Consider the following 26848-nt stretch of genomic DNA (forward strand, 5'->3'; position numbering starts at 1 on the left):
TCATCTAACTGCATAAAAAAATGAAGACCTATTCATTTCATTGAGGGCTAACAAAAACAACAAGCTTAACCAATATGAAGTATCATATATAATTTTCATCTTACAACAGTGATTTTTAAGAGAAGCTAGAACAAAGTTACACTTCCAACTCTAAGCTTAGGCTTTGTGCTTAGTTAACTAATCAAAAGTTCTTTGATCCATACTTTTCGATAAATCAGGTTAACACTAGGTAGGAATTATGATTTTTTTTTTAATGTCTTCTCTTGGGAATCCAGTATATGTTATAAAGCAGGGACTCATATTCAAATACCTGCAGAGATTAAGCAGATAACAAGAGTGAGGAAGGCAGAGTGTGATGCAAGATATAGTAGGGACCATGGCAAACTGAGGAACACACAACCTTTCCAAAAGGAGAAGCAGTACACAAGTCCATATAACTCTTGTCATGTGAGAACCTGCCCCCAGTGTTGCCTGATCTCCTGAGAAGCTGAAAATCCAGACCCTCCTCCACATAATTAAAAAAATCTAGATTTTCATGAGGTTTATTGGTGCCAAACAAAACATATAAGGGGCTGGGCGCAGTGACTCACGCCTGTAATCCCAGCACTTTGGGAGGCCAAGGCAGGCAGATCACCTGAGATCAGGAGTTGAAGACCAGCCTGGTCAACACGATGAAACCTTGTCTCTATTAAAAATACAAAAATTAGCTGAGTGTGGTGGCGCATGTCTGTAATCCCAGCTACTCGGGAGGCTGAGGCAGGAGAATCACTTGAACCTGGGAAGCAGAGGTTGCAGTGAGCTGACATTGCGCGACTGCACTCCAGCCTGGGTGACAACGCAAGAATCTGTCCCAAAAAAACAAACAAACAAACAAAAAGGCAAGCAAAAAACAAAAACACAAAAAACATATGAGGTCCTTACTCGGCCTATAAGTAATCTGTAAACATTGGTAATTACCGAGGCTACATTCAACCAATAGTTACAATTACTTGTGGTAATATCACTTAGATGACTGACAATTTTATTTATTTATTTGAGACAGAGTCTCGTTCTGTCACCCAGGCTGGAATGCAGTGGTGTGATCTCAGCTCACCGCAATTTCTGCCTCCCATGTTCAAGTGATTCTCGTGCCTCAGCCTCCCAAGTAGCTGGGATTACAGGTGCCCGCCAACACGCCTGGCTAATTTTTTTTTTTTTTTTCAGTAAAGAGGGGGTTTCGACATGTTGGCCAGGCTGGTCTGGAACTCCTGGCCTCAAGTGATCCTCCCACCTTGGCCTCCCAAATTGCTGGGATTACATACAGGATTATAGGCATGAGCCACCATGCCAGGTGGTGACTGACAATTTAAATGCTAATTCAAGTGTTGTTTGGACAAAAATGTATGAGCTAACCAAAACTGAATTTCCAGGGCTGGGCGCGGTGGCTCATGCATGTAATCCCAGCACTTTGGGAAGCCAAGGCAGGTGGATCACTTGAGGTCAGGAGTTTGAGATCGACCTGACCAACATGGTGAAACCCCGTCTCTACTAAAAATACAAAAAATTAGCCAGGTGTGGTGGTGGGCACCTGTAATCCCTACTAATTGGGAGGCTGAGGCAGGATAATCACCTGAACCCAGGAGGTGGAGGTTGCAGTGAGTCGAGACCATGCCACTGCACGCCAGCCTGGGCAACAGAGTGAGACTCCGTCTCAAAAATAGTAATAATAATAATAATAATAATTTCCACCTATTGTAATGAGAAGAAGGGGGAACAGATTACATATTTGGATTTAAGTGGAACTCCTGACCTAGTATTTATAGCCAGTTTACAGAAACTTTTGTTTTCTTCACTTCTGTATCCCAGCCCCTAAAATGGAAGCCTCTGCTTGTAGAGATCTCAGTTTATCTACAAAATAAGGGAGTTAAACTAGATTATTCTCAGGTAACTTTAGTTCCAGGGTTCTATGACTTATATAAGTGGGTGATTTTTTTTCAAAGACAACTTCTAAACAGAACAAAGCATTCCTTCATAAGTTAAAAAAAAAAAAAAGTGATCAGTACTGGTTAGAGAGATAATTTATGAATTATTTTAACAAAGACACAAGTGTTCTTACTATTTTTCCACCCAGGGAACGGGTTTGGCTTTCTTGTTCTCTCCGCTACTTCCCGCAGTGGCAGCTACTCCTCGATCCTTGGTCAGCGGGGGTTTAGTACTGATGGATGTACCTTTAAGAAATGCTTGCATGGTACTTCACCCTGGTCAGGTGCAAGACAGAAAAAAAAAGCTTTTATTGAAACTTTTATTGCGAATCAGCACCATAGGAAAGCGGGGGTGGTGGTGGGGAACCATTATGAGAAAGTACAGCCCGAAAATACACTTAGCCTTGTGCAAAGATGTTACTTAATAAAGGACATCACCCCATGACCTAGGACACTCTGAATGCACTGTACTGAGGGCTACAAGAACAGAAAAGTGGTCAAAGTCCTTAACGAACTTAGAATCTATTTCTAGTGCAGGAGTTATAGAACAAAGATCATATGTCACAAAAATGTTTAATGAGTTCCAAATGCATTGATAAATATGATGTTGCTAATGACCAAACCACATGGGCCTCCATGGTTTCTTTCACAGTCATGGGCCTAGCTCTAGCTCAGACCCTGAAATGGACTCTTCAGCAATTAAAGGTGCTCTGCTTGCACCACAAATGAGAACCTTCACTCCTTTCCTTGGGTCAGAACCCAAAGACCTTTTTTTGTTGTTGTTGTTTTTGAGACAGGGTCTCACTCTTTTGCCTAGGATGGAGTGCAGTGGCGCAATCATGGTTCACTGCAGCCTTGACATCCCAGGCTCCTGTCATCTTCCCACTTCAGCCTCCCCAGTAGCTAGGACTACAGGTGCGTGCCACCACCCCCGGCTAATTTTTTTAATTTTTGGTAGAGACAGGGTTTCACCATGTTGCCCAGGCTGGTCTGGAACTCCTGGGCTCAAGTAATCCTCCTGCCCCGGCCTCCCAAAGTGCTGGGATTACAGGTGTGAGCCATCGCCCCTGGCCAGGGACCTATTTTAATGGCAGAGTCAATGCTTACCTACCTTCAGAGACTTTCTGTGGGGAAGGGAAGGTGGGGGACTCTGTTGTTAAAATAGAAACAGCTGTTTTTCTCATAACACACTCACTTGAAGAAATCAAAACAATGCATAAAAGCATGAGAGATTTAAAAAAGTAATACAAAATCCCACCCAGAAGGTAACTATTTCTAACATGCAGGTAAACATTCTTCCAGGCTGTTTTCAGGGATAAAAAGCACCATTAGCTCGCCTGAAAAGTCCCCGGTTAATTCTATTTTTTTCACTGCTACATGCCCTGGTGCCTAGAACAGTGCCTGGTACATGGTAGATGCTCCGTAATATTTGGTGAATGAATTACCATCTATGATACCCGGTTTCCTTTTCTGTTAAAGGAGCTAAGGCCTATTCCACAGGACAACTGAGTTAAATAAAAGAATGTATGCAAATACATAGTTCCTTGCTTGGCATATGGGGATATGCTCAATAAAATAAAATTTTAATATCTGTTAGCAGCCAAGGTTTTTATAACGTTACTGGATTAGTCCATCCCTGCCTCGGGCTGTTAAACATTAATACAGCCCAAAGCCGGGGTCTGCAAGATGCTGTCCGGAACCACCATTTCACCAAAGGGCGCGGCCAGGGCATGAAAGGGCCACTAGGCTGGGGCCCCGAAGGAGGTGGAAGACCTCACAAGGGCATCAAGGGCAGGAGTGGGGAAGGCGAAGCGGGCTTGCAATTCCTCCAGCAGGTTACCAGTTAGCCTGGCTTCTCGTGCAGGTCACCGCCGCCGGCTCGTTCCTCAGGTTTCCGCGATACAAAAAGGACGAGATGGTCTCAAAGTCTTAGCTCCGTCACCTAATCTGAGAATAACGGGCCCAGGAGACTTACGATCACTGATGTCCCCACAGTCGCCTCAGTTCCCGCCACGGAACGGCGGGCGAAAAGCAGAGCGGGAATACGCCGGTAGGAATACGCGGGCACGTAACGCGTCACTTCCGGTCCTGCGGCGCGCTGCTTGCGGAGGAAGTTTGCACGTATAAGGTTTTATTTAAGCAGGTGATGAGCCAGCCGGACTTTCAGGCAGAACTGGACTGGAACAGGCATGGCCTAGGAGGTGTCCCTGTCCCGGTGCATTGCTCCCACTTCAGACGTGAGCGCGACCCTCCCGGAAGGAGTAGAGGTCGCGCGGGCACGGCGCTGGGGCTGCTTACCTGGCAGGCTCAGCAATGAGGGCGGGGCGGCGGCGCGCGGGCCTCTGGAACCCTGCGGGTCCACCGAAGGTCCCGAGCCCGCTATCTTCGTAGGTGCGGGCCTCCGGAGGTGCAGGTCCCTGTCCTTGTCCTGCTTCGTCGCAGAGCAGAACGCGTGTGCTTTAAGGGCAGAGACATCTGAAGATGCCTTGCCTTGCCCTCTTGAGGACACGTGGCTTTTACTTCTAATAGTGTCTGCCTGTTGTGGAGAGAGAAGACCATGCAGCTGTGGACATCTATTATAATTCCTGAGCCCCACTTAGAAATCTGGAAGTGAAGGCGTTCAATAAAAGTTAAAGGACTGATAATCATGTTTAGCCCCACCAAGGTTCATGCACAGTGGGTTCTAGGCTGGTGTCTGAGCCCACTGCTTTTATCTCTTCCAAGTACTTGGTTTAGCTCTGAAATGCTCCTTAATCCTATTGAAACCTGACCCTTCTCAAAGGCCACCTTCTCTACTGGTCTTTACTAATTAGTAACCCATAAGGTTGTTCCGGGTCTTCTTCAAATGACTGTTTTTTTTGGCACAAAATTGTTAACTTTGTACGTTTTTTCATTTATCTTGCAACAAATGCTTACGGAATGTCCACGCACTGTGTTAGATGCCTGCAGATACAGCAGGGAAAACGCTAGAAGATGCCCTCAAGTAGTTTTACAGACTAGGAGAGTGACAGACAATGTGATGTGTGGTTATGCAGAGGAAGTAGGGGGCTGTGAGAATTTATATCCCAGGCCTAACCCAATCAAGGGTTTAACCAAAGTAAGGATACTTTATGCTACTTTGTAATTTCCACAGGGTCTGATACAATCTCTGGACAGTATAAAAAACACACAGGTTACCTATCTGGTCACTGGTTTACACTACCATAACTCATCAAACTGTATACTTAATGCTTGTATATTTTATTGTATGTAAATTATACCACAATACAGTTGATAAAACAAGGTCTATGAAAATAGATGGTATCCATTTGCTACCTGAAGGAACAGCACAACCACAGAGAGGGGGATGTTATGATCTCATTTAACAGACAAGTTGGGCTGGGCACGGTGGCTCATGCCTGTAATCACAGCACTTTGGGAGGCCGAGGTGGGCGGATCACCTGAGGTCAGGAGTTCAAGACCAGCCTGGCCAACATGGTTAAACTCCATCTCTACAAAAATACAAAAATTAGCCAGGTATGATGGCGGGTGCCTGTAATCCCAGCTACTTGGGAGGCTGAGGCAGGAGAATCGCTTGAACATGGTAGGTGGAGGTTGCAGTGAGCTGAGATCACGCCATTGCATTCCAGCCTGGTGACAGAGCGAGACTCCGTCTCAAAAACAAAAAAAAAACAGACAAGCTGATGGATAAGTGGTCTTTGTCCATTTTGGCTGCTATGTTTATAAGCCATAGATTGGGTGGCTTATAAACATCATAAATTTATTTCCCACAGTTTTAGTGGCTGGGAAGTCCAAGATCAAGGAACCGTAAGATTCAGTGACTGGTGAGGGTTCACTTCCTCATTGACAGCTGTCTTACTGCTGTAACCTCACTTGGTGGAAAGGGCTAACTAGTTTTCTCCAGCCATCTCCTTTATAAAGGCATTTCTCCCATTCATGAGGGTTCCACTCTATTGACCCAGTCACCTCCCAAAGGCCCCACCTCCTGATACCATCACCTTGGGAGTTATAATTTCAATAACTATAATTTGGGGGTGTGGGGACAAACATTCAGGCTACAACAAAGGTTAATAGCAAGTAAGTGGCAAAGCCATAATCCACATCTTGGACTGACTCCAGACTCAAAGCTTGTGATCAGTCACTGGGCAGGTTCAGGCTGGCATAGAGGTGCCTTAATGTTAAATAGAAAAGAGAGACCTGAGTGGTATCTTGTTTTGGCAATTGGTTTAAAAAAAGTGCCACCTTTCTGCAGGTACATTCAGCCCTTGGTGGGATGAAAGACTTGGTGATAAGAGATTGGGCTGGATTTCTATCTCCACTTGCCCCTCAGCTGACTACTCTGTTATTGTACACAACTATAGGCAGCATCCTAATCCAGGTAGTTGAAGAATTTGTGTGCACACCAAGCATTGTCTCTCTCACCAGAATAAGAAATGTCCTTATATAAATACTTATCTTTTTTTGTGTCATACATATGTGGGTGTTCACATGATTAAACCAGTTTAACAAGTTTATAATAGCTTTTATTATTTATTGTAATGGGCATTCATTCAGTTACTACTATGATACTATTATGTGGCAATTTGTAAAGTTTTTTTGTTTTATTTTTGTTTTTTCTTTTTTGAGACGGAGTCTCACTCTGTCACCCAGGCTGGAGTGCAATGGCTCGATCTTGGCTCACTGCAACCTCCGCTTCCCAGGTTCAAGTGATTCTCCTGCCTCAGCCTCCCAAGTAGCTGGGACTACAGGTGTGCACCACTGCACCCAGCTAATTTTTGTATTTTTTTTTTTTTTAGAGATGGGGTTTCACCATGTTTGCCAGGCTGGTCTCGAACTCCTGACCTCGTGATCGCCCACCTCGGCATCCACTCACCTCGGCCTCCCAAAGTGCTGGGGTTACAGGTGTGAGCCACCGTGCCTGGACCCTGTGAAGTTTTTAATCTTAAAAGAGGGCTTTGAAAAGTTGAGTACAGCTTTATTTAGTGCGTTGCCCTTTGAAACAGATGATACAAAACTGTACCTGCATGATGTGTGTGTGTGTGTGTGTGTGTGTGTGTATATATATCTATAGAGAGAGAGAGAGAGAGAGAGAGAGAGAGAGCACGAGATCTCCCTATGTTTAGTCTTGAACTCCTTGGCTCAAGGGATCCTCCCACCTCAGCCTCCCAAAGTGCTGGGAATACAGGTGTTAGCCACTGCCTCTGGCCCTGGATTATGTTTTTTTTTAAATTTTTTGAGACAGAGTCTCACCCTGTTGCTTAGGCTGGAGTGCGGTGGCACTAACTCAGGTCACTGCAACCTCCACCTTTTGGATTCAAGTGATTCTCGTGCCTCAGCCACTTGATTACAGACACATGCTGCCAAACGTGGCTAACTTTTGTATTTTTAGTGGAGACAGGGTTTTACCACGTTGTTGAGGCTGGTCTCAAACTCCTGACCTCAAGTGATTCTCCCGCCTCAGCCTCCTAAAGTGCTGGGATTACAGGCGTGAGCCACTGTGCCTGGCCTGGATGATATTTTATAAGGTCACTAGGAAAGGAAAAGAATTGGGTAGCAAATGAAAAAAGAGAGCTGTCAGGAGTGGAAAAGATCAGATAGTGGATGATACTGTCATTTTGAAATCAGAAAATGCAGGCTGAGTGCAGTAGTTCATGCCTATAACCCTAGCACTTTGATAGGCCAAGGTGAGAAGATCACTTGAGCCCAGGAGTTTGAGACCAGTCTGGGCAACACAGCTGAGACCCCCATCTCTAGAAAAATAACAAATAAATAAAATAGAAAAAAAAATCAGAAAATGCAGGTGTAGTGGATGCTCTGGTATGCTACCTTTCAGGACTGAGATACTCACTCCCCCAGCTGCTGGGAGGGTTGCCGGCCAACTCTTGAATGAGTCCCTGTCCAGCAACTGTCTTCAGCCAACAAAACCACTTTATCAAAAATTGCATTCCTTTTGTGGAGGCAGCCCACCTCCAAGGGCTAGTCTAGGAGGATGCTATAGTTTGGATGTTGTTTGTTCCTGCCCAAACTCATGTTGAAGTTTAATTGCCAGTGTGGAGGTGGGGCCTAGTGTGAGGTGTTTGGCTCACTGGGGTGGATCCCTCATGAATAGACTGGTGTCATTCTCAAGATAGTGAGTGAGTTCTTGTTCCCGGGAGATTGTATTCGTTCTTATGGAAATGGATTAGCTCCTGAGAGAGCAAGTTGTTATGAAGTGGGTCAGCCTCCTTGGTCCCCTCACTCAGCACATGCCTGCTCACCTTTCTGCTTCTCCTCCATGTCATAAGGTAGCATGAGGCCCTCACCAGAAGCTGAACAGCCTGGCGCCATGCTCTTGGACTTTGCAGCTACCAGAATTGTCAGCTAAAGAAATCTCTTTTCTTAATAAATTACCTGGCCTGACAGTCTGTTATAGCGACAAAATGGACAAAGACAGAGGGGTATAAAGGTTTAGCCCTTTGTCTTAAGGTGGCACAGTTCTTATGCGTTATTCAAGCTCCAGATCTTCGTTGCACCTGCATCACAATACAACTTCTGCCCAGTCCTGCCTCCCTCATCCCTCTCTTGCGTTGATTCTTAGAGTACCACACCATTAAAAGCCTGCAGGCAAATCGCAAAATCTGTTTCCTAAGGAATCCAACCCAGAAGTGGTCCTTGAAAAAGGCTCTGAGACGGGATTTTGAAGCTGTATCCCCTCCCAGCCTGTTGGTAACGGAAACCCCATCACTGGTGGTGGTGGAGCTCCCATGGCCCCTGGCATCCTATGGCAATTGTTAAAATGTTCATCAGTGCAAACTGGAATGGGGTGCCAGTAGAAGGAAATGCATAGCAGATGTAATATCTCAGGGGTTGTAAGAAAGAGTAATTATAAGAACTTTGGAATTGGGTGGACATGGCTGGGGGGGATGTTACTAATTCCTTAAAGATAATGAAGGGTCGAGTGTCACCAATTGCCAGTGAGACCAAGGATGAAAGCCAGAGGGTCTGTCTGGCTGGGAGCAGTGGCTTACGCTTGTAATCCCAGCACTTTGGGAGGCTGAGGTGGGCAGATCACCTGAGGTCAGGAGTTTGAGACCACCCTGGCCAACATGGCGAAACCCTGTCTCTACTAAAAATACAAAATAATCCCAGCTACTCAGGAGGCTGAGGCATGAGAATCACCAGAACCTGGGAGGCGGAGGATGTAGTGAGCCGAGATCATGCCATTGCACTCCAGCCTGGGCGACAAGAGAAAAACTCCATCTCAAAAAAAAAACCCAGAAGGTCTATTTGGCAGCATATAAAATTATTCACATATCCTGCAGCCAGAGGGGAAAACAATCTGTGAGCCAGACCCCAAAGATCAATTATATTAGTGGCAGGGTTTGAGAGAAGGTTAAATTCTCAACTCCAGTAAATCTACCACACCAAGTTCAGGACCCTGTTGGGAAAAAAAAAAAAAAAACTGAGACGCTGAGACTTGAATTGGGGCCATCTGGGTCAATGCATTTGAAAATCTTAAATTTCCAGATTCCTCTGAATGCTATTGATCTACAGAAGTAGCCCATTCCTCTCTGTTAAGTGCTGATGCTCCTCTCTTAAGGATATATGTACAAGCTTCTGCCTTGTAAGACAGCACATATCTCCCCTCATCCCCCATCATTTCACCCTCTTCTCCACTCCACCAGCACTGAAGGGGAGGTGATTACCCACAAGTGTGAACACCTGGAGGTAGGGACCATGGGAGCCACTCTAGAGTCTGCCTGGCGCAGAATACGTGGAGGATTCCTATGACCAGATGACAGAGGAGAAAAAGGCTAAGCCTGGTTCGTGGATGGGTCCGTTGGTACGTAGGTATCAGACAAAAATGGGCAGCTGCTGCGCTACAGCTTCACTTAACGGTAGACCTCAGGGACAGCAGTGAAGGAGTGTCCTCCTAATGACAGAGCAGCACACAGTGCATCTGTTCATCCACTTTGTGAAGGCAGAGAAGGGGCCTGAGGCAAGGTCATACAGAAGACTCATGGGCAGGGTGAGTAACTTGGCCAGTTGGTCAGGGACTTGAAAGGAGGAAGATTGGAAGATCAGGGATGAAGGTGTCTGGGGAAGAGATGCGTGGCAAGTGTACTAAGGCAGCGGGAATGGAATGTGAACATCTTTGTAACATATGTTAACACCCAGCAGACAGAATTTCCTATGGGGGAGGCACTCATCAAGCAATGAAACAGAATGGCTTTTCCAGTTATTCTCAGCCACCTTCTTCCCTCGGCTGCCCTAGTGTTGGCATAAGAAGTTCATGAACACGGTAGTCATGGTGGCAAAGATGGACACTATACATGAATCCAACAGCATGAACTGTTATAGCTACTGCACTACTGATAGTGTAACCTGACAGAAGGTTAGACTGTATATGTTAGAACTTTCACTGCTAGCCGAGCACGGTGACTCACACCTGTAATCCCAGAACTTTGAGAGGCTGAGGTGGGTGGATCACTTGAGGTCAGGAGTTTGAGACCAGCCTGGCCAACATGGTGAAACCCTGTCTCTACTAAAAATACAAAAATATGGTCAGGCACAGTGGCTCACGCCTGTAATCCCAGCACTTTGGAAGGCCGAGGCGGGTGGATCACCTGAGGTTGGGTGTTCGAGACCAGCCTGACCAATGTGGAGAAACCCTGTCCCTACTACAAATACAAAATTAGCCAGGCGTGGTGGCATACACCTGTAATCCCAGCTACTCGGGAGGCTGAGGCAGGAGAATCGCTTGAACCTGGGAGGCAAAGGTTGCGGTGAGCTGAGATCGTGTTATTGCCCTCCAGCCTGGGCAACAAGAGAGAAACTCCATCTCAAAAAAAAAAAAAAAAAAATTAGCTGGGCGTGGTAGCACACACCTATAATCCCAGCCACTGGGGAAGCTGATGCAAGAGAATTACATGAACCCGGGAGATAGACGTCACAGTGAGCCTAGATCACACCACTGAACTCTAGCCTGGGCAACAGAGCATCTCAAAAAAAAAAGAACTTTCACTGCTGAAATTCCTAACATATACAGAAGCCAGTGATGACCACTCCTCTCCCCCTGTGGCATCACCCTCAATGAGATCAACCAACCTTTTCCACAGAGAGAAATAAAATTTTAGTTGTTTCCTCCAAAAACAAAATTCTGCTCTCTGGATTGTTTTAAAAAATCCTTACTTCCTAGTGTTTCTCAAAGAAAGAATGGTTTAGGGCCACGGCAACAGAATCACTTATGGGGCTTATCACAAGTGCAGATTTCCAGTCCCCGCCTAGAAATAATGAATCAGAATCTGTAGGTTTGGTGTCTGGGAATCTGTATTTATGCAATGTGGAGGTTTTGGGTTAGTGGTTACTATGGTTTAAATGTTTTTGTCCCCTCCAAAACTCATGTTGAAACTTAATTCCCAATGCAACAGTGTTGAGAGGTAGGGCTTAGTGGGAGGTGTTTAGATCATGAGGGCTGTGCCCTCCTGAATGGAGTAATGCTGCAATAAAATGGGCTTTGGGGAGTGGTTTTACTCTTGCACATTTCCCCTTCCTGCTTCCATCCTGTGATGACTAAGCAAGAGGGCCTTGAAAGATGCTGGTTCCTTGATCCTGAACTTTCCAGCCTCCAGAACTGTGAACCAATACATTTATGTTCATTATAAATTACCCAGTCTCAAGTGTTCTCTTATAGCAGCACAAAATGGACTAAGAGAGTGGCCTTTCACAACACGATTCAATATTCTAATTAAATTTCTCCCAGAAAACAATTCGCTTGTTATGAGATGGAAAATGAAAATATAAATTAGGTACATGCAAATGGAAAAGTCACCTTACCATATCAGTAGGTGTGTTGAAAAATCACCTTACCAGGAGATAGAGACCATCCTGGCTAACATGGTGAAACCCTGTCTCTACTAAAAATACAAAAATTAGCCAGGCATGATGGCAGGTGCCTGTAGTCCCAGATACTCGGGAGGCTGAGGCAGGAGAATGGCGTGAACCCAGGAGGAGGAGCTTGCAGTGAGCCGAGATCGCGCCACTGCACTCCAGCCTGAGCAACAGAGTGAGACTCCATCTAAAAAAAAAAAAAAAAAATCACCTTACCATATCAGTAGGTGATATGCTTGCATTGCTATAAAGAAATAGCTGAGACGGAGTAATTTATAAAGAAAAGAGGTGAATTGGCTCACGGTTCTGCAGCCTATACAGGAAGCATGGCACCAAGATTCGTTTCACTTCTGGAGATTTTACTCACGGCAGAAGGCAAAGGGAGAGCTGGCATCTCACGTGGCAAAAGCAGCAGCAAGGGGGTTGGGTTGTGGGGGAGGTACCACACAATTAGATTTTGTGAGAACTCACTCACTATTGTGAGGACAGCACCAAGCCATGAGGAATCCGCCTCCATGACCCAGACACTTCCCACCTGGCCCAACCTCCGACACTGGCGATTACATTTCAACATAAGATTTGGGCAGGGACGAATGTCCAAACTATTATCAGTTGGACAAATCCACTATTCACTTACCAATAGAGAACCTCATTTACAGGGTCCCATGTGAACCTGGCATTGTGTTCTAGGTTGTGGGTAGAAATCAAAAGCATGAAGTTTAGATGAAGAGGAAAAAAAAATCAATATATGGTAGTCCCCCCTTTTCTGTGGGGGATGTGTTCCAAGACCCACAGTGGATGCTGAAACCACGGCTAGCACTGAACACTGCATATACTATGTTGTTTCCTGTACGTACATACCTCTGATAAAGTTTAATTTAGAAATTAGGCACAGTAACAGATTAACAACAACAATAATAAAACAGAACAATCATAACAACATCCTGTAATAAAAGTTCAGTGAATGTGGCCTCTCTCTCAAAATATCTTACTGTACTGTACTGTACTGTCCAGTTAATATTTTTTGTTTGTTTGTTTGCTTGTTTTGAGATGGAGTTTCACTCTGTTGCCCAGGCTGGAGTGCAATGGCGTGATCTTGGTTCACTGCAACGTCCTCCTCACAAGTTCATGCAATTCTCCTGCCTCAGCCTCCCTAGAAGCTGGAATTACAGGCGCGCACTACCACACCAGGCTAATTTTTGTATTTTTAGTAGAGACGGGGTTTCACCATGTTGGCCAGGCTGGTCTTGAACTCCTGACCTCAGGTGATCCACCCGCTTCGGCCTCCCAGAGTGCTGGAATTACAGGCATGAGCCAATGCGCCCAGCCGCATTTAACATTTTTTTTTTTATTATACTTTAAGTTTTAGGGTACATGTGCACATTACACATATGTAGCATTTAACATTTTTGAACTGCGGTTCACTGAGGGTAATTAAAACTGCAGAAAGTGAACTGCGGGTAAGAGGAGGCTACTGTATGTAAATCATTGTAACTAAAAGGCCCAGAGGTATTGTCCCAGTCCCTTCCTTTTACAGAAATGCAGGCGGGGGGTCAATTTCATGCAGCTTGTTGACAGCAGAGCGGAGTCTCCTGTGCCTGGTGCACTAGCACGGTCTGATGATATGTCATGGTGAGTGATGCAAACAGCGAGGGCTCTAAGAATTCAGCAGGGATCCATAGTGGATGGTGAGGGAGCAGGAGCCAGTGCCTAACAGGGGATGAGACTCTAGGAGCAGAATGCAGTCTCAGGGGTATCCAGGCAATGGTGGGAGGGTGGTGTCCAAGATTCCAAGATCAGGAATACTGGGAAATATCAGTACCTCACATCTGTCTAGCACTTTACAAAGCTCTAACATATAAATATTATCACCTCAGTTCATTCTTACACCACCCTACAATACCTATCAACCTTTGGGAATTGTTAAGCATAATAACCCTATATACTGGGCAAAGCATACAGGGACCTCAGGGCCATGGGTGAGAGGAAGGACACTGGGAGCCAATGAGGGATGTAGAGAGAGGGCCTTTCAGAGATAACCAGGCAGAAGAGGACATTGTACCAGATGTATGGAGTCAGCTAGGGCTTGGGCAGGGAAGAGAAGAGCGTCACTGATGGGTGAGACACAGCAGCACAAGAAGCTGAGGAGAGAGGCAGGTACTGAGGTTGGGGACAAGCTCCTCAGCTGTGGCATGACTACCTGTGATCGGGAGGTGTAGGGAGACTGCGGGGAAAGATCAGGCCCCACCCAGAAGAGTGCAGGGGAAGGCAGGCAGCGGGGTGGGTGGGAAACAAGGCAAAGCCTCAGTCCTGGCAGAAATCAAGGCCACTGTCCCATCCTAGCAACGGGGCAACACGTGGCAGTCACATCGGGAGTAAAAGGTGAGCCCAGGAACCTTGAAAATCACAGAGCTGCTTCGAAGTGAGCACATTCAGTGATGATCTGGAGCCTAGCCTGGGAGAGTCAGGGATAGGGTGGAAGGAAATAAGACTGGGGGCAGGTAGGCCTCAAATATGGGGCTGAAGGGTTTGGCTTTTATGCTGTTGTAGGCAATGCGGAGCCCCTGGAGGCTGAGCTCACAGATGGCTTTCTTTGTAGACCTGAGACAACACGCGAACGAAGTATATGATCACTGTCCCGGGAATGTGTGAGTTTTCCTCCACAAACTTACACAGTTTGGGCTCATTTCTCTTCTTTTTGCAACACATAGAAGATTGGAGAATTTGGTGGGCATACTGATACTGCTTAACTCAATATGAACAGAGCTGGCTGTTAAAACTTGGTTGGACCCTAATCAAAGTATGCAGGGAACTCAGTAGGATGGGCTGGAGAAGTGGGAGAGGATGCCAGGACCAAGTGAGCCAGGGACTGAAGCAACTTTTTCTGAATGTATGAAAGAGAAAAGAAGAGCAAATATATACATGTAAATACGTGGTAACAGCATTTTATGTGTGTGGTGGCCTAGTTCCTTTAATATTTGCTTACTCAAATAGGTGTATATATAAAATAAGTTAAAATTGTTTTCCATTTGAGTGCTGATTTTTTTTTTCCTTTCAGCCTGAAATAAGTCTCTGTGTGAAACATGCAAAAATTGCTGGCTTGGGTAGACACTACACACACACACATGCACACACACATTTTAGAGACAGGGTCTTACTCTGTTGCCCAGGCTGGAGTGCAGTGATACAATCATAGCGCCTTGCAGCCTTGAACTCCTGAGCTCAAGCAATCCTCCTGCCTCAGCAAAACAGTTTGAGAGTTCATGCAGATTACTGATTTTCTAAGCTTACTACAAGGTATTTTTAATTTTTTTTTAATTTAAGTTTTTTTTCTTTTTGAGAAAGGGCTCACTCTGTCACCCAGGCTGGAGTGCAGTGGCACAATCTTGGCTCACTGCAGCCTCTGCCTCTCAGGTTCAAGTGACTCTCCTGCCTCAGCCACCCAAGCAGCTGGGATTACACCATGCCCAGCTAAATTTTGTATTTTTAGTAAAGACAGTGTTTTGCCATGTTGCCTAGGCTGGTCTAAAACTCCTGAGCTCAAGTGATCTGCCTGCCTCAGCCTCCCAAAGTGCTGGGATTACAGGTGCGAGCCACCACACCCAGCTGGTATTTTTTATTTTTATAAGATACTTGGCTGGGCACGGTAGCTCATACCTGTAATCCCAGCACTTTGGGAGGCCAAGGCAGGCAGATCACGAGGTCAGGAGATCGAGACCATCCTGGCCAACATGATGAAACCCCATCTCTACTAAAATACAAGAACTTAGCCAGGCATGGTGGTGCGCGCCTGTAGTCCCAGCTACTCGGGAGGCCGAGGCAGGGGAATCGCTTGAACCCGGGAAGCGGAGGTTTCAGTGAGCCGAGATAGCACCACTGCACTCCAGCCTGGTGACAGAGCAATACTCCATCTCAAAAACAAGACAAAACAAAAAAAGAAAGATACTAATTCTCTCTCAGTGATTATTAGCAACTCTGATTCCTTTTGGCCCTACATTGGTTTGGAAAAGAAATACACACTTCAGAGATACACCAGTCTAAATGTACAAGTTTAAACTCTGGTTCACAGAGCAAAACTTTGCAAAAGGCCCTGATGTAGCCCAGTAACCTAGGTTAATCTTGAGACTCCTCCTTTCATGAGACCTAGTTTGCTAGTGGGGCAGATTAGGCAGAAATTAGCCATGCAGTTCACCACTCACGAGGCAGCAGCAGTAGCATGGTGGTGAAGTGCTTGACACCCTGCAGATCCAGGTTCAAGAAAGACCAGCTTTGTCCTTTTGGATAAGTTACCTTATTTCAGTGCCTTAAATACTACTTATTTATTTATTTAGAGACAGGGTCTTTCTCTGTCACCCAAGGTGGAGTGCAGTGGCATGATTTCCGCTCACTGCAACGTCTGCCTCCCAGGCTCAGGTGGTCCTCTCACCTCAACCTCCTGAGTAGCTGGGGCCACGGGTGTGTGCCACTATGCCTGGCTAATTTTTTGTAGAGATGGGGTTTTGCCATGTTGCCTAGGCTGGTCTTGAACTCCTGGCCTCAAGCTATCTGCCTGCCTTGGCCTCCCAAAGGGTTGGGATTACAGGTGTGAACCACTGCGCCTGGCCAAATATTTAATCTTTTGTTTTAAAAAATGGAGGTGACACCTTCTAGTCTCCGTATGAAGAGTAAATGAGATGGGAGAAGCACAGCACCTGGCTCAGAGTAAAGTTTCACTAATGTTAGGACAATGGTACTGGCCAAGTTTTCTCTAAAGGATAAAGCCCGAACTCAGCCCCTCAGACAGTGAATAAGAAGTTTCTTTTTTTCTTTCTTTCTTTTTTTTTTCTCGAGACGGAGTCTCGCTCTGTCTCCCAGGCTGGAGTGCAGTGGTGAGATCTCGGCTCACTGCAAGCTCCGCCTCCCGGGTTCACACCATTCTCCTGCCTCAGCCTCCCAAGTAGCTGGGACTACAGGTGCCCACCACCACGCCCGGCTAATTTTTGGTATTTTTTTAGTAGACACGGGGTTTCCCCGTGTTAGCCAGGATGGTCTCGATCTCCTGACCCCCTGATCTGCCCGCCTCGGCTTCCCAAAGTGCTGGGATTACAGGCGTGAGCCACCACGCCCGGCCAAGAAGTTTCTTTTCTGTATTTTTACTTTTTTTTTATTTTTTGAGACAGAGTCTTGCTCTGTCACCCAGGCTAGAGTGCAGTGGCCCAATCTCGGCTCGCTGCAACCTCCGCCTCCCGGGTTCACGCCATTCTCCTGCCTCAGCCTCCCGAGTAGCTGGGACTACAGGCGCCCACCATCACGCCTGGCTAATTTTTTGTATTTTTAGTAGAGACGGGGTTTCACCGTGTTAGCCAGGATGGCCTCGATCTCCTGACCTCGTGATCCGCCCACCTCGGCCTCCCAAAGTGCTGGGATTACAGGCGTGAGCCACTGCGCCCGGCCCAAGAAGTTTCTTTAAGGCAGCTCCAGCTTTTTCAGTCAAAATGAAATGGTCCTGAAATTTGCATATGCAATGTTTATCTTTCTTTTTCATTAAACGAGAGAGGGAACCAAAACAAAAATACAGTTTGACTATTTAAAATGTTGGAAGAGCTGCCAACTTGGTAGCACTATCTAGAGTGGCTCCATTCTGCCATCTAGTGGACGGGAAAAGACAAATTTAGACCAAAATACTTCCATCTTTAATTTACAAAAAAGTGTGTTCTTTTGTTTTTTGTTTTTTAAAGTTGGGGTCTTGCTCTGTTACCTAGGCTGGAGTGCAAGCAGTGTGATCATAGCTCAACAGCCTGGAGCTCCTGGGCTGAAGCCATCCTCCCACTTCAACCTTCCTGCTCACTGGGATTACAGGCATGAGCCGCAGCACCAGGCTGTGTTTTCTGATTAGCATAATTTAAATAATCTACTAAATTTGCTCGTTAATAGATTCACTTTGTAAAGAAAAACCACACAGTATTCTAAACACTAAGCAGTAAAACTAAATTTCCCAAAACATTTATATTTATAAACTATGAATTTCAAAGATCTGCAGAGGAGAGAACGTTCTTGAGCTCTTATTATCATAAATTTTCCTGCCCCTCCCTTTCCCGTTTATATTATCCATTTCTACACATACTCTTTATGTTTATTTTGGCACATAGACTGGGAGTAGCCCAGAGTCTCTGAGGATTATGTCTTTCCCAAAATACTGAGCAAAATCAGTGGGCGAGTAAGATCATTCCATTCATTTTTCAAAAATGTACACTCACTTAAAATGTTGATGTATCCAGGCGTGGTGGCTCAAGCCTGTAATCCCAGCACTTTCAGAGGCTGAGGCAGGCGGATCACAAGGTCAAGAGATTGAGACTATCCCGGTCAACATGGTGAAAACCCGTCTCCACTAAAAATACAAAAATTAGCTGGGCATGGTGGTGCGTGCCTGTAGTCCCAGCTACTTGGGAGGCTGAGGCAAGAGAATCACTTGAACCCGGGAGGCAGAGGTTGCTGTGAGCTGAGATCATGCCACTGCACTCCAGCCTGTTGACACAGTGAGACTTCATCTCAAAAACAAACAAACAAACAAAAAAGTTGATGTAACCAAGGTGAGTATTTGTTAAGGCCTGTGTGCTTGAATTTGTTTTTTGCTGGTGTATGCATGCATGTTTGCTTTGTTTTGATTTCTATGGACATTATCTAGGTATTTATGATGATTTCCATTGCCTAGGATGAAGACATCTGCAGCCAAAACTCCCTGAAAAGTTAGTAACAGTAGCATACCTGAAGTGACTGGTGCTATTCTGAGGCTGTTACTCTTTTTTTGAAACAGGGTCTTGTTCTGTCGCCCAGACTGAGTGCGATGACATGATTTCGGCTCACTGCAGCCTTGACCTCCCAGACTCAAGCAATCCTCCTGCCTTGGCCTCCCAATGTGCTGGGATTACAGCACAGGCCACCACACCCGGCTAATTTTTAAAGTTTTTTTTAGAGACGGGGTCTCCCTATGTTGCCCAGGCTGGTCTCAAACTCCTGGGCTTAAGAGATCCTCTTGCCTTGACCTCCCAAAGTGTTGGGATTACAGGTGTGAGCCAACACATCTGGCTGGTTATTACTCGTATTACTAGCAAATGTTATTTATTGAGCTTCTATGGTGTACTAGACACTGTTCTTTTTTTTTTTTTTTTTTTTTTTTTTGAGATGGAGTCTCGCTCTATCCCCCAGGCTGGAGTGCAATGGCACAATCTCGACACACTGCAACCTCTACCTCCCAGTTCCAAGGGATTCTCCTGTCTCAGCCTCCCAAGTAGCTAGGTCTATAGGTGCCCACCACCATGCCCAGCTAATTTTTGTATTTTTTTTTAGTGCAGACAGGGTTTCACCAAGTTGGCGAGGCTGGTCTCGAACTCCTAACCTCAGGTGATCCACCCACCTCAGCCTCCCAAAGTGCTGGGATTACAAGCGTGAGACACCCTGCCTTGGCCAGACACTGTTCTTGATGTACATTTTGCTAATCCTTCCACTAAATCTCCAAAGTAGATATCATTGTCTTCACTTTAGAAATAAAAAAATGATGCTTATGACCACCTACCAGCAAATCTTGATGCGCCAGGGCCTGGGGGGATAATCATTGACTGGCTGGCTGACTATTATGAGTCACAGTTTCCATTCCTGCAAAATGAGAATTTTTTTGACTTAGGGGTGGGGTGTTCTCTAAGCTTTTTGCCTGATTCTAATTCTTCTGCTAGAAGCTGTGGGTTTACAGAGGTGAAAAAGATAGCCCTTCCACCAAATATATATTCTATTATACATATCTTATCTATATATATTATATATATTCTATTATATATATCTTAGCTATACATATTATATATTCTATTATATATATCTTATCTCTATACATTATATATATTTTATTATATTTATCTTATCTCTATATATTATATATATTCTATTATATATCCCTTCCACCAAAAATATATTCTTTTATATTAATAGAATATAAACCCAGGGTCCAATGGAAAAGACTTTAGGGCAGACACAGAGTGGGATGTGGTTTGTTAGGAGAGGCCTGAAGGGACATCATGGCAGGCATTTGTGTGACCTCCCACAAAACACCCTCCTCCACTCTGACCTCACTTTCTCTGTTCTTCCTTCCCTTTGTCCTTATTATTTCCTTTCTGCTTCTCTTTCTTTTCTGTCTCCCTCTGCCCTGCCCTAGAACAGTGCCTTTCTAATTGTGGGTTATAACACATTATTAGTAGGTCATAAAATCAATTCAGTGGATGTGGACCAGCATTTTAAAAAGTGAATTAATAGAATATAAACTCCTTAAAAGGCGTCACTCATACTCAGGATAATACTGTTGTGTAAAATTTGTTTTAATATGTGTCAGCATGTGTACACTGTGTCAAGATGTAACACTTACATCCTATTTTAAGACCCTGCTGTAGACTAAACCAGGACCCCCATGGTGCTCCAGGCGCCCCCACCCTCACCTGTGGCACCAGGAGCTCCTACTGTCACTGGCCCAGCTGGGTCCTGTGTCTTTCTCTGCGTTGTCAGGGCCTGCGCTGGCAGTCCACCTACAGGGAGGTGGAATCCGGGGCTTGACGTCATTGGGAGGATCCTTCATCTTTCCAGGCTCAGGCAAATCCTCGCCTGGAGGCGGGGAATGGGCTAGATGACCCCTGAAACAGTCCAGTCCAGCATCTGAGAGCTCCTCTGGGTCCAGCCCTGTGCCGCCTTTCCACGCTTCCCTGCAGGGCCCTGGGGAGAGCAGAGAAAGCAGCTGCCAGCTCCAGGCAGTCATTTTACCCCAGGTGCCACTTACCCTGCGGAGGGGCTGGAACCAGCTAATCATTTTACCCCAGGTGCCACTTACCCTGCGGAGTGGCTGGAGCTTCTCAGGTTTTTCAGTTCCTGTGTCACCTCCCAGCCTTGCCCACCACATGCTGTGGGTGTCTATGGCTGACGAACGCCCCTGAGCCAGGCCAACCCCCAGCCTCCCAGCGGGTGGCTCTGTGGTACCTGGCAGCCCCGGCATCATCCGGAGCACAGAGGCCATGGACACTCAGGGGATGGTCAAGGTCGTAGCTCCCTCCGTTCTTCCGTTCCTCCCTCACAGAGCTTTCAGCAAGATAGATGGTCATTCTTCTGTCCTCACTGCTCCTGGCATAAGGGGACCCCAGGGCTGGATGACTTCCCTAAAGAGGAATCTCTCGGGGTTTCCTGCAGCCGCTCCCAAGTCCCGTCTGGAGGATGAAGGTGGGGGACACATCCCTGACGCAGTTTCTCCTCTGCCCTCCACCCCTCACCCATCCCACCTCCTGGACTAGGAACTCAACCACGACTTGCTTCAACCTGAGAAGATGGTGTCCAGCCCCCTTGGAGCCTGCCAGCATCCGGCGGGATTTCAGAGGGGCCTCCAGGGAGGCGCTGCCCAGCTAACCCCCGTGTTGCTCACACAGCCCCCACTGATCTGCTCTGGGGAGGCCCCGGCCCCAGAACGCGGCTTGTGGGGGGCCTGGGGCAGCAGGCCGGGAGACGTCACTTGTCCGCTGCCTGCTCACCCAGATAACCGCAGCTCCCTCCACTGCCGCCTACCGCCTACTGCCCTCCCGCCATGCCTCTGCCCAGAAGGCCCTCCCTCTCCAGTCCTGTCCGCCCCTCAAGGCCTGCCCAAATCTCCCTGAATTCTCGCCTGAGCAGACAGTCTCCTGCACGACTCCCGCCGCGTGGATTACTCAGCTGAGCCTCAGTCTGGGGCTGCCCTGTGCTGGGAGCTTTATGCAGATGTTCGGCTCCCTACCCTGGCTTGTGAGCCGTGTGGCGCAGAAACTGCATCTCACTCAGAGCGAGGGTAAAGAGCAGCAGTGCTGGAGAAGCCAGGTGCCCTGCCACAGGCCAAGAGGACTTGGCCAAGTGACCATTGCTGTCTGTTTCCCCAACTGTAAAGGGGGCTGAGACCCTTACAGGGTTGTGAGGCTTAAACTTTGACAAACGCCTACCATTCCACCAGGCACAGGGCAGTTGCTGAGTATTTGGCGGTGGATGCTGTTCCCCACAGTGTCCAACACCTCCCGGGGATGTAACAGGTGCACCACGGGCAAGACTGATGGGTTTATCAGTTCACTGCGGAGAGAGGCAGGATGGATGCACTTGCTTGTTCCTCTGATTTTCCCTTATGGGGAGCAGTGACACTTGGCAGAGGCTGCCAGGGAGATGGGAAATGGACATTAATTACGGGAAAGAAAAGGAGGCAAGAAGGGGAGGAGGGTGGGAAATAGACAGGGGAGGAAGAAGGGAAGGAGGCATGGTTAGAAGACAGGCAAGCAAAAAAGACGACTGTTTTCTTGGACGAACAGGGAGGTAGGGCCATGAAAAGCATGTGGACGCTTCTTCTCAGTGAATTAAGGCATTTCAGCGCTGGAAAGAGCCTGAAAAAATCACAGACCCCCTTCACAGCCCAGCGGAGTGCAGGCCCTGAGAGAGCAGGAGTTAGAGATGGGGAGGACCCCGCCTGCAACAGGCACTGCCTGCTACACCCTGCCATGGGCAGAGGGATTGTCCTCCCACCCCAGAGAGGCCCCATCCTTTCCTTTCTCTCCCCAAGGCTGCTCCAGCAGGGAGTTTAGCTCCATGGACACCTTTGAAGGCTATGAAGGTGCAGAAGACATGGAAAAGGTGAGCAGCGCTCTGAACGTAATTTCTTTCTTTCTTGTTTATTTCATCTTCTTCCTCCTTCCTATTCATCAGCTCCTCCTGCCTACTGTCCCTCGCCTCCATCCCTCTCCCCCTCTTCAGGATTCTCACCCATAAGGACCTCGTTAAGCCAGGGAACCGAGGTCACTAGTCCTCAAAGTGGCTCTGACCCTGCTAGCCCGGCATGTCCCCACGTGGCTGTCTCCTTGGCGGTGCGCTGGTGTCCGGTCATAACTGGGGCTCCTGCTGGGAGCCCCGTGGCCCAGATGGGAGGGCTGGGGTGGGCCTCAGCCTGCCAGCGGAAGTCACCACCTTGCCCGGCCTGGCCACAGCCTCCAGCAATAACTCTGAGGGTGCACCCGTCCCCCCCCCCGCCCCCCTTCCAGCTCGCGGGGCCTTTTCCAGTTGGATGACAGTCACGAAACCTGTTCCTCCAAATCCGCTTTCCTGGAGAGGAGAGAAAGCACCCAGGGAGAAAAAGAAGAACGCGACGAAGAGGCAACGTGAGTGTGAGCGAGGAAAACTAAGCGCCTCTGTGGGCCACGGCGTCTCTGACTTTCTTCTGGGAATTGCAGGGCGACCGGCAGCACCAAGAAGGAGCGTGCTGGGGCGTCCACGGCCGGCTGACTCCTGCGGGGGCGACGGCTGGTTTCCAGGCGAGGGCGCGGCGCCCGAGGACCTCCACCCCGGAGAGCTGACCTCCCTGCGGTCGCCCCGGCTCCCCGGCTCCAGAGCGCCCGCATTCCCGGGAGAGGCGATGTGGGGGCCCGGGCCCTGCCCAGCTACGCAGAAAGCAGCCGGGGCCGCGGCGGCGGCAGAAAGGGGACGCCCAGGGCCGCCTCCCGGGAGCCCGAGGGGTGCCCTGCGTGCTTGTCTAGCTCCCGCCTGCGGAGCCCACTGTTCCTCGGCCAGCCCGCGAAGGACCTCGCGGGACGGGGGACCCCTAGTGCGCCTGCGCGAGCGCGGTGGGCGGAGGCAGACGCTCGCGGAGGCCACGCCTCCTAAGGTTCGGCCGAGCCTAGGAGGAGCCGGAGCTGGCTCGGGGCTGCTCCCACCCGCCAGCGCCGGCTGCCCAGCCTGGCAGTGGACCGGGTGCGCAAGCCACTTAGCACCTGACAGGTTAATTCAGAGGGGGTGGTTCCAAGGTAACTGCTGAGAGATTTACGTTTGGATTTGTTAGTTTAAAAATTAGTTTTCCAGTTCTTTGTTTTGAGACGGAGTCTCGCTCTGTCGCCCGGGCTGGAGTGCGATGGCGCAATCTCGGCTCACTGCAGCCTCCGCCTCACAGGTTCATGCAATTCTCCTGCCTCAGCCTCCCGAGAAGCTGGGATTACAGGCATGTGCCACCACGCCCGGCTGATTTTTGTATTTTTAGTATAGATGGGGGTTTCACCATCTTGGTCAGGCTGGTATCGAACTCCTGACCTCAGGTAATCCGCCCGCCTCGGCCTCCCGAAGTGCTGGGATTACAGGTGTGAGCCACTGCGGCCTGCCGATTTTCAGAAATTTTCGTCAGAGGTTTGCACCTGTTTAGTTTTTTAGTTATCTTCAGACTTGTCATGTTTTCTTTTTATAAGTTGCAAATTAACTTTTCTGTTTTTAATTTTTACTTACTTAGTTTTAAGGTGTATTTACTTTCAGAATTTCTTAGGTTTAACATTGCTGTCAGTCAGGGTCCAATCACTGAAATAGACCCCACACCAATTATTTTAACAGAAAATTTAATATAAGGAATTGTCACACAACTATTGGAGAACTAAAAAGGCAAAAAAAAAAATAGGATGATATTGAGATGTCATGGAGATTTCAACTGCAAGAAGCAGCTACTACCTCAAGAGCTAAGGGAACAAAAAGAAGTTGGAATGATCAAAACTCAGAAGTCTGAAGATGGCCCTAGGGCTGGGGTTGTTCTCTGAGGAGGAGACACTGCTCAGAGCCTGGGGTCTGGGAGCTGGATGCAGAACTCGGGAGGGGACATGGCCAGCTCGTGCTGGTGTCTCTGAATGGGCATCATCAGGCTGGTTATGGGAGTGCTGGGAAAATGACAAGCTGGAACCAACTGCTGCTACTGACACCACCTGTCATTCTCAGAGTGGAGACCTGTTGCTAGAACGCTGACAGGAACCCAGGAGCACAGGAAGGAGCCCATCGTGACCCTGCACCACAGAGCAGGGGCAGGGATGGGGGTGGGGGGCAGGGGGGTTGTAAAAGCTGAGGACCATGGCTTAACTACCCAGCACACTTGCTTTGGAGTTACGTAGAGCTCCGTTAGGATTCAGTCAGTTTTGGAATGGTTAGGGGTGATTTCACTTTTTCACTACATGCGGGATCTGGCAGAATCTTCAGTCTCCTGGTCTTATTTCTGGAATGGAGTGGGTCACGAACACCTCACAGGAGTCTCTCCCAGGAGACTTGAGAGGATCACTTTAGAATTTAAGAAAACAAAAATAACATGTCTCACTTTGTTCACAAAGAAGCCCTTTGACAAAGTGGCCAAAAACGGGCAGAGCCTAAGGAACAGACTCTTAGGGAGGGGTCCTTGGAACAGTATCCTGCAGAGCGTTCCTCTTTCAAATTCTTTAGTATTTTACGCTGTTTTGTGGGGCCACCCTCTCCCACTCCCTTTCCTAACAACACAGTGCCTTTCTTGCTTTGAAGTTGTAAACTGTTTTTTTAATTGTTTGCACAATAAAATAAAGTTCCTTCCAATAAGGGACAGACTCTTAGGGAGGGGTCCTTGGAACAGTATCCTGCAGAGCGTTCCTCTTTCAAATTCTTTAGAACTTTATGCTGTTTTGTGGGGCCACCCTCTCCCACTGCCCTTCCTAACAGCACAGTGCCTTTCATGTTTTGAAGTTGTAGACTGTTTGCATAATAAAATAAAGTTCCTCCCAAATCAATAATCTGTAATCTTAGGTTCTTCTACCTGTATTATCCTTCAGCCCACATTTTTCCATTTGACCATCAGAAAGTTTACATATGTATGTACATACGTATGTACGTATGTATGTATGTATGTACGTACGTATGTACGTATGTATGTATGTACATACGTATGTACGTATGTATGTACGTATGTATGTATGTATACACTCCCTTTATTCAATACCTATTTCCTGAGCACTCCCCTGCCCTGAGGACGGGTCTGGCACCAGGTAGAGACCAGGGAGGTATGAAGATGAGTGAAGCATTCAGTCCAGTGGGGGAGACAGATGTGTAAACAGAATCACAACACGATGTGGCAGATTCTCTGAGAGCACAGAACACCATCACTGACTCTTCCTGATACAGTCAGGAAGGGGTGACACTGGAACTGGGTCTTACAGGAAAGTGTCTTCTGGTGGAGAAGGAGAAGGGCACCCTGGCGGAGGGAATAGCATGAGCTCAGGTACAAGGGCACGGAGGAGCTGTGCATGGCAGGTAGGACGAGTTGATGGGGGCTGCAGGGTTGCAGGGTTCAGAAAGGCACTAAGCTTAAGGGCTGACCCTGGTGCTTGACACATCCTGCCTCATTTGTTCCTGCAGCAAGTCTGCAAGATAGTAGGGAGCAACCTCAGGAGTCCCATGTTTCTCCTAACACGGTTGACATTTCTGGATATCTTAAGCGCCTTCCCAACTTTCTCCTTCTCCCACCCTTATTTTCATTTGTCTATTGAAGATGAGTCCTTCCTTCCTTCGCCTTTTCACTCCTGCTTCTTAAACATATGTAGAGATGGAGGAGGGTTGAGACCAGCAAGCTGTGAAACACAGGAGACTTCAGCTGAAAAAGGAGGTGGAGAAGAGCAGAGCAGAGGAGACCAGCTTGTGGGAATGGCTGCATAAGTTCTGCAGACCAGCACGGTGAGGAGTGGGCTCCGGGCATCACCAACCGTGACTGCCTCCAACTGTATTCAGCAACCATTGTAAGGTCATGAGGATGCCTTTCCCAAAGGGGGAACCTGCTGTAGATCCAACCCAGGTTTGTGAATGTAACAGATTGGAATTTTTAAAAGCACACAGAGCCCTTTGCTGCACTAACAGCAATGGACATGTCTACCAGGTCAAAAAAAAAAAAAATGGTCCTACACAATCTGTGGTGGTGTATTTTCACACTTTTTAATAATACACACCTATGCATTCAGTCTTGGGGTGTGTGTGTCTGTGTGTGTGTGTGTATGTGACTAACTTAACACACTGAACGCATTACAATGCATTAAAAAGTTCTTCAGCAGACTTCTCTGCTTTAGCCTCTGCTATGGTCTAAATGTTTATGTCCCCACCAAATTCACTTGTTGAAATCCTAAACCCCAGGGTGATGATGGTGTTAGAAGGTGGGGACATACGGAGGCGATCGGGTCATGAGGGCAGAGCCT

The 26848-nt window shown here is 47.5% G+C and overlaps 1 protein-coding gene across 3 annotated transcripts in view; it reads right to left on the reverse strand.

Annotated features, from left to right (window-relative positions):
* RFC4 (replication factor C subunit 4) overlaps nucleotides 1-20407 on the reverse strand; it is a 33015-nt gene extending 12608 nt beyond the window's left edge. The window contains exons 1-5 of one of the 3 annotated variants that reach the window (XM_004038171.5): nucleotides 20291-20407; nucleotides 19384-19463; nucleotides 4260-4497; nucleotides 3802-4059; nucleotides 2096-2237 (exon numbers count right to left, since the gene is read on the reverse strand). In XM_004038171.5, coding sequence (XP_004038219.1) covers nucleotides 2096-2226 — 131 coding nt within the window. In that variant the 5' untranslated portion in view covers nucleotides 2227-2237; nucleotides 3802-4059; nucleotides 4260-4497; nucleotides 19384-19463; nucleotides 20291-20407. Of the gene's footprint in view, nucleotides 1-2095; nucleotides 2238-3072; nucleotides 3775-3801; nucleotides 4498-19383; nucleotides 19464-20290 lie in introns of those variants that run through there. The other 2 variants (XM_004038172.5, XM_055382089.2) reach the window with 2 other exon arrangements.
* Between the last annotated feature and the right edge of the window lie 6441 nt (nucleotides 20408-26848).

Source organism: Gorilla gorilla, chromosome 2, assembly GCF_029281585.2.
Source record: "Gorilla gorilla gorilla isolate KB3781 chromosome 2, NHGRI_mGorGor1-v2.1_pri, whole genome shotgun sequence".
In the NCBI taxonomy this organism is placed as follows: domain Eukaryota; kingdom Metazoa; phylum Chordata; class Mammalia; order Primates; family Hominidae; genus Gorilla; species Gorilla gorilla.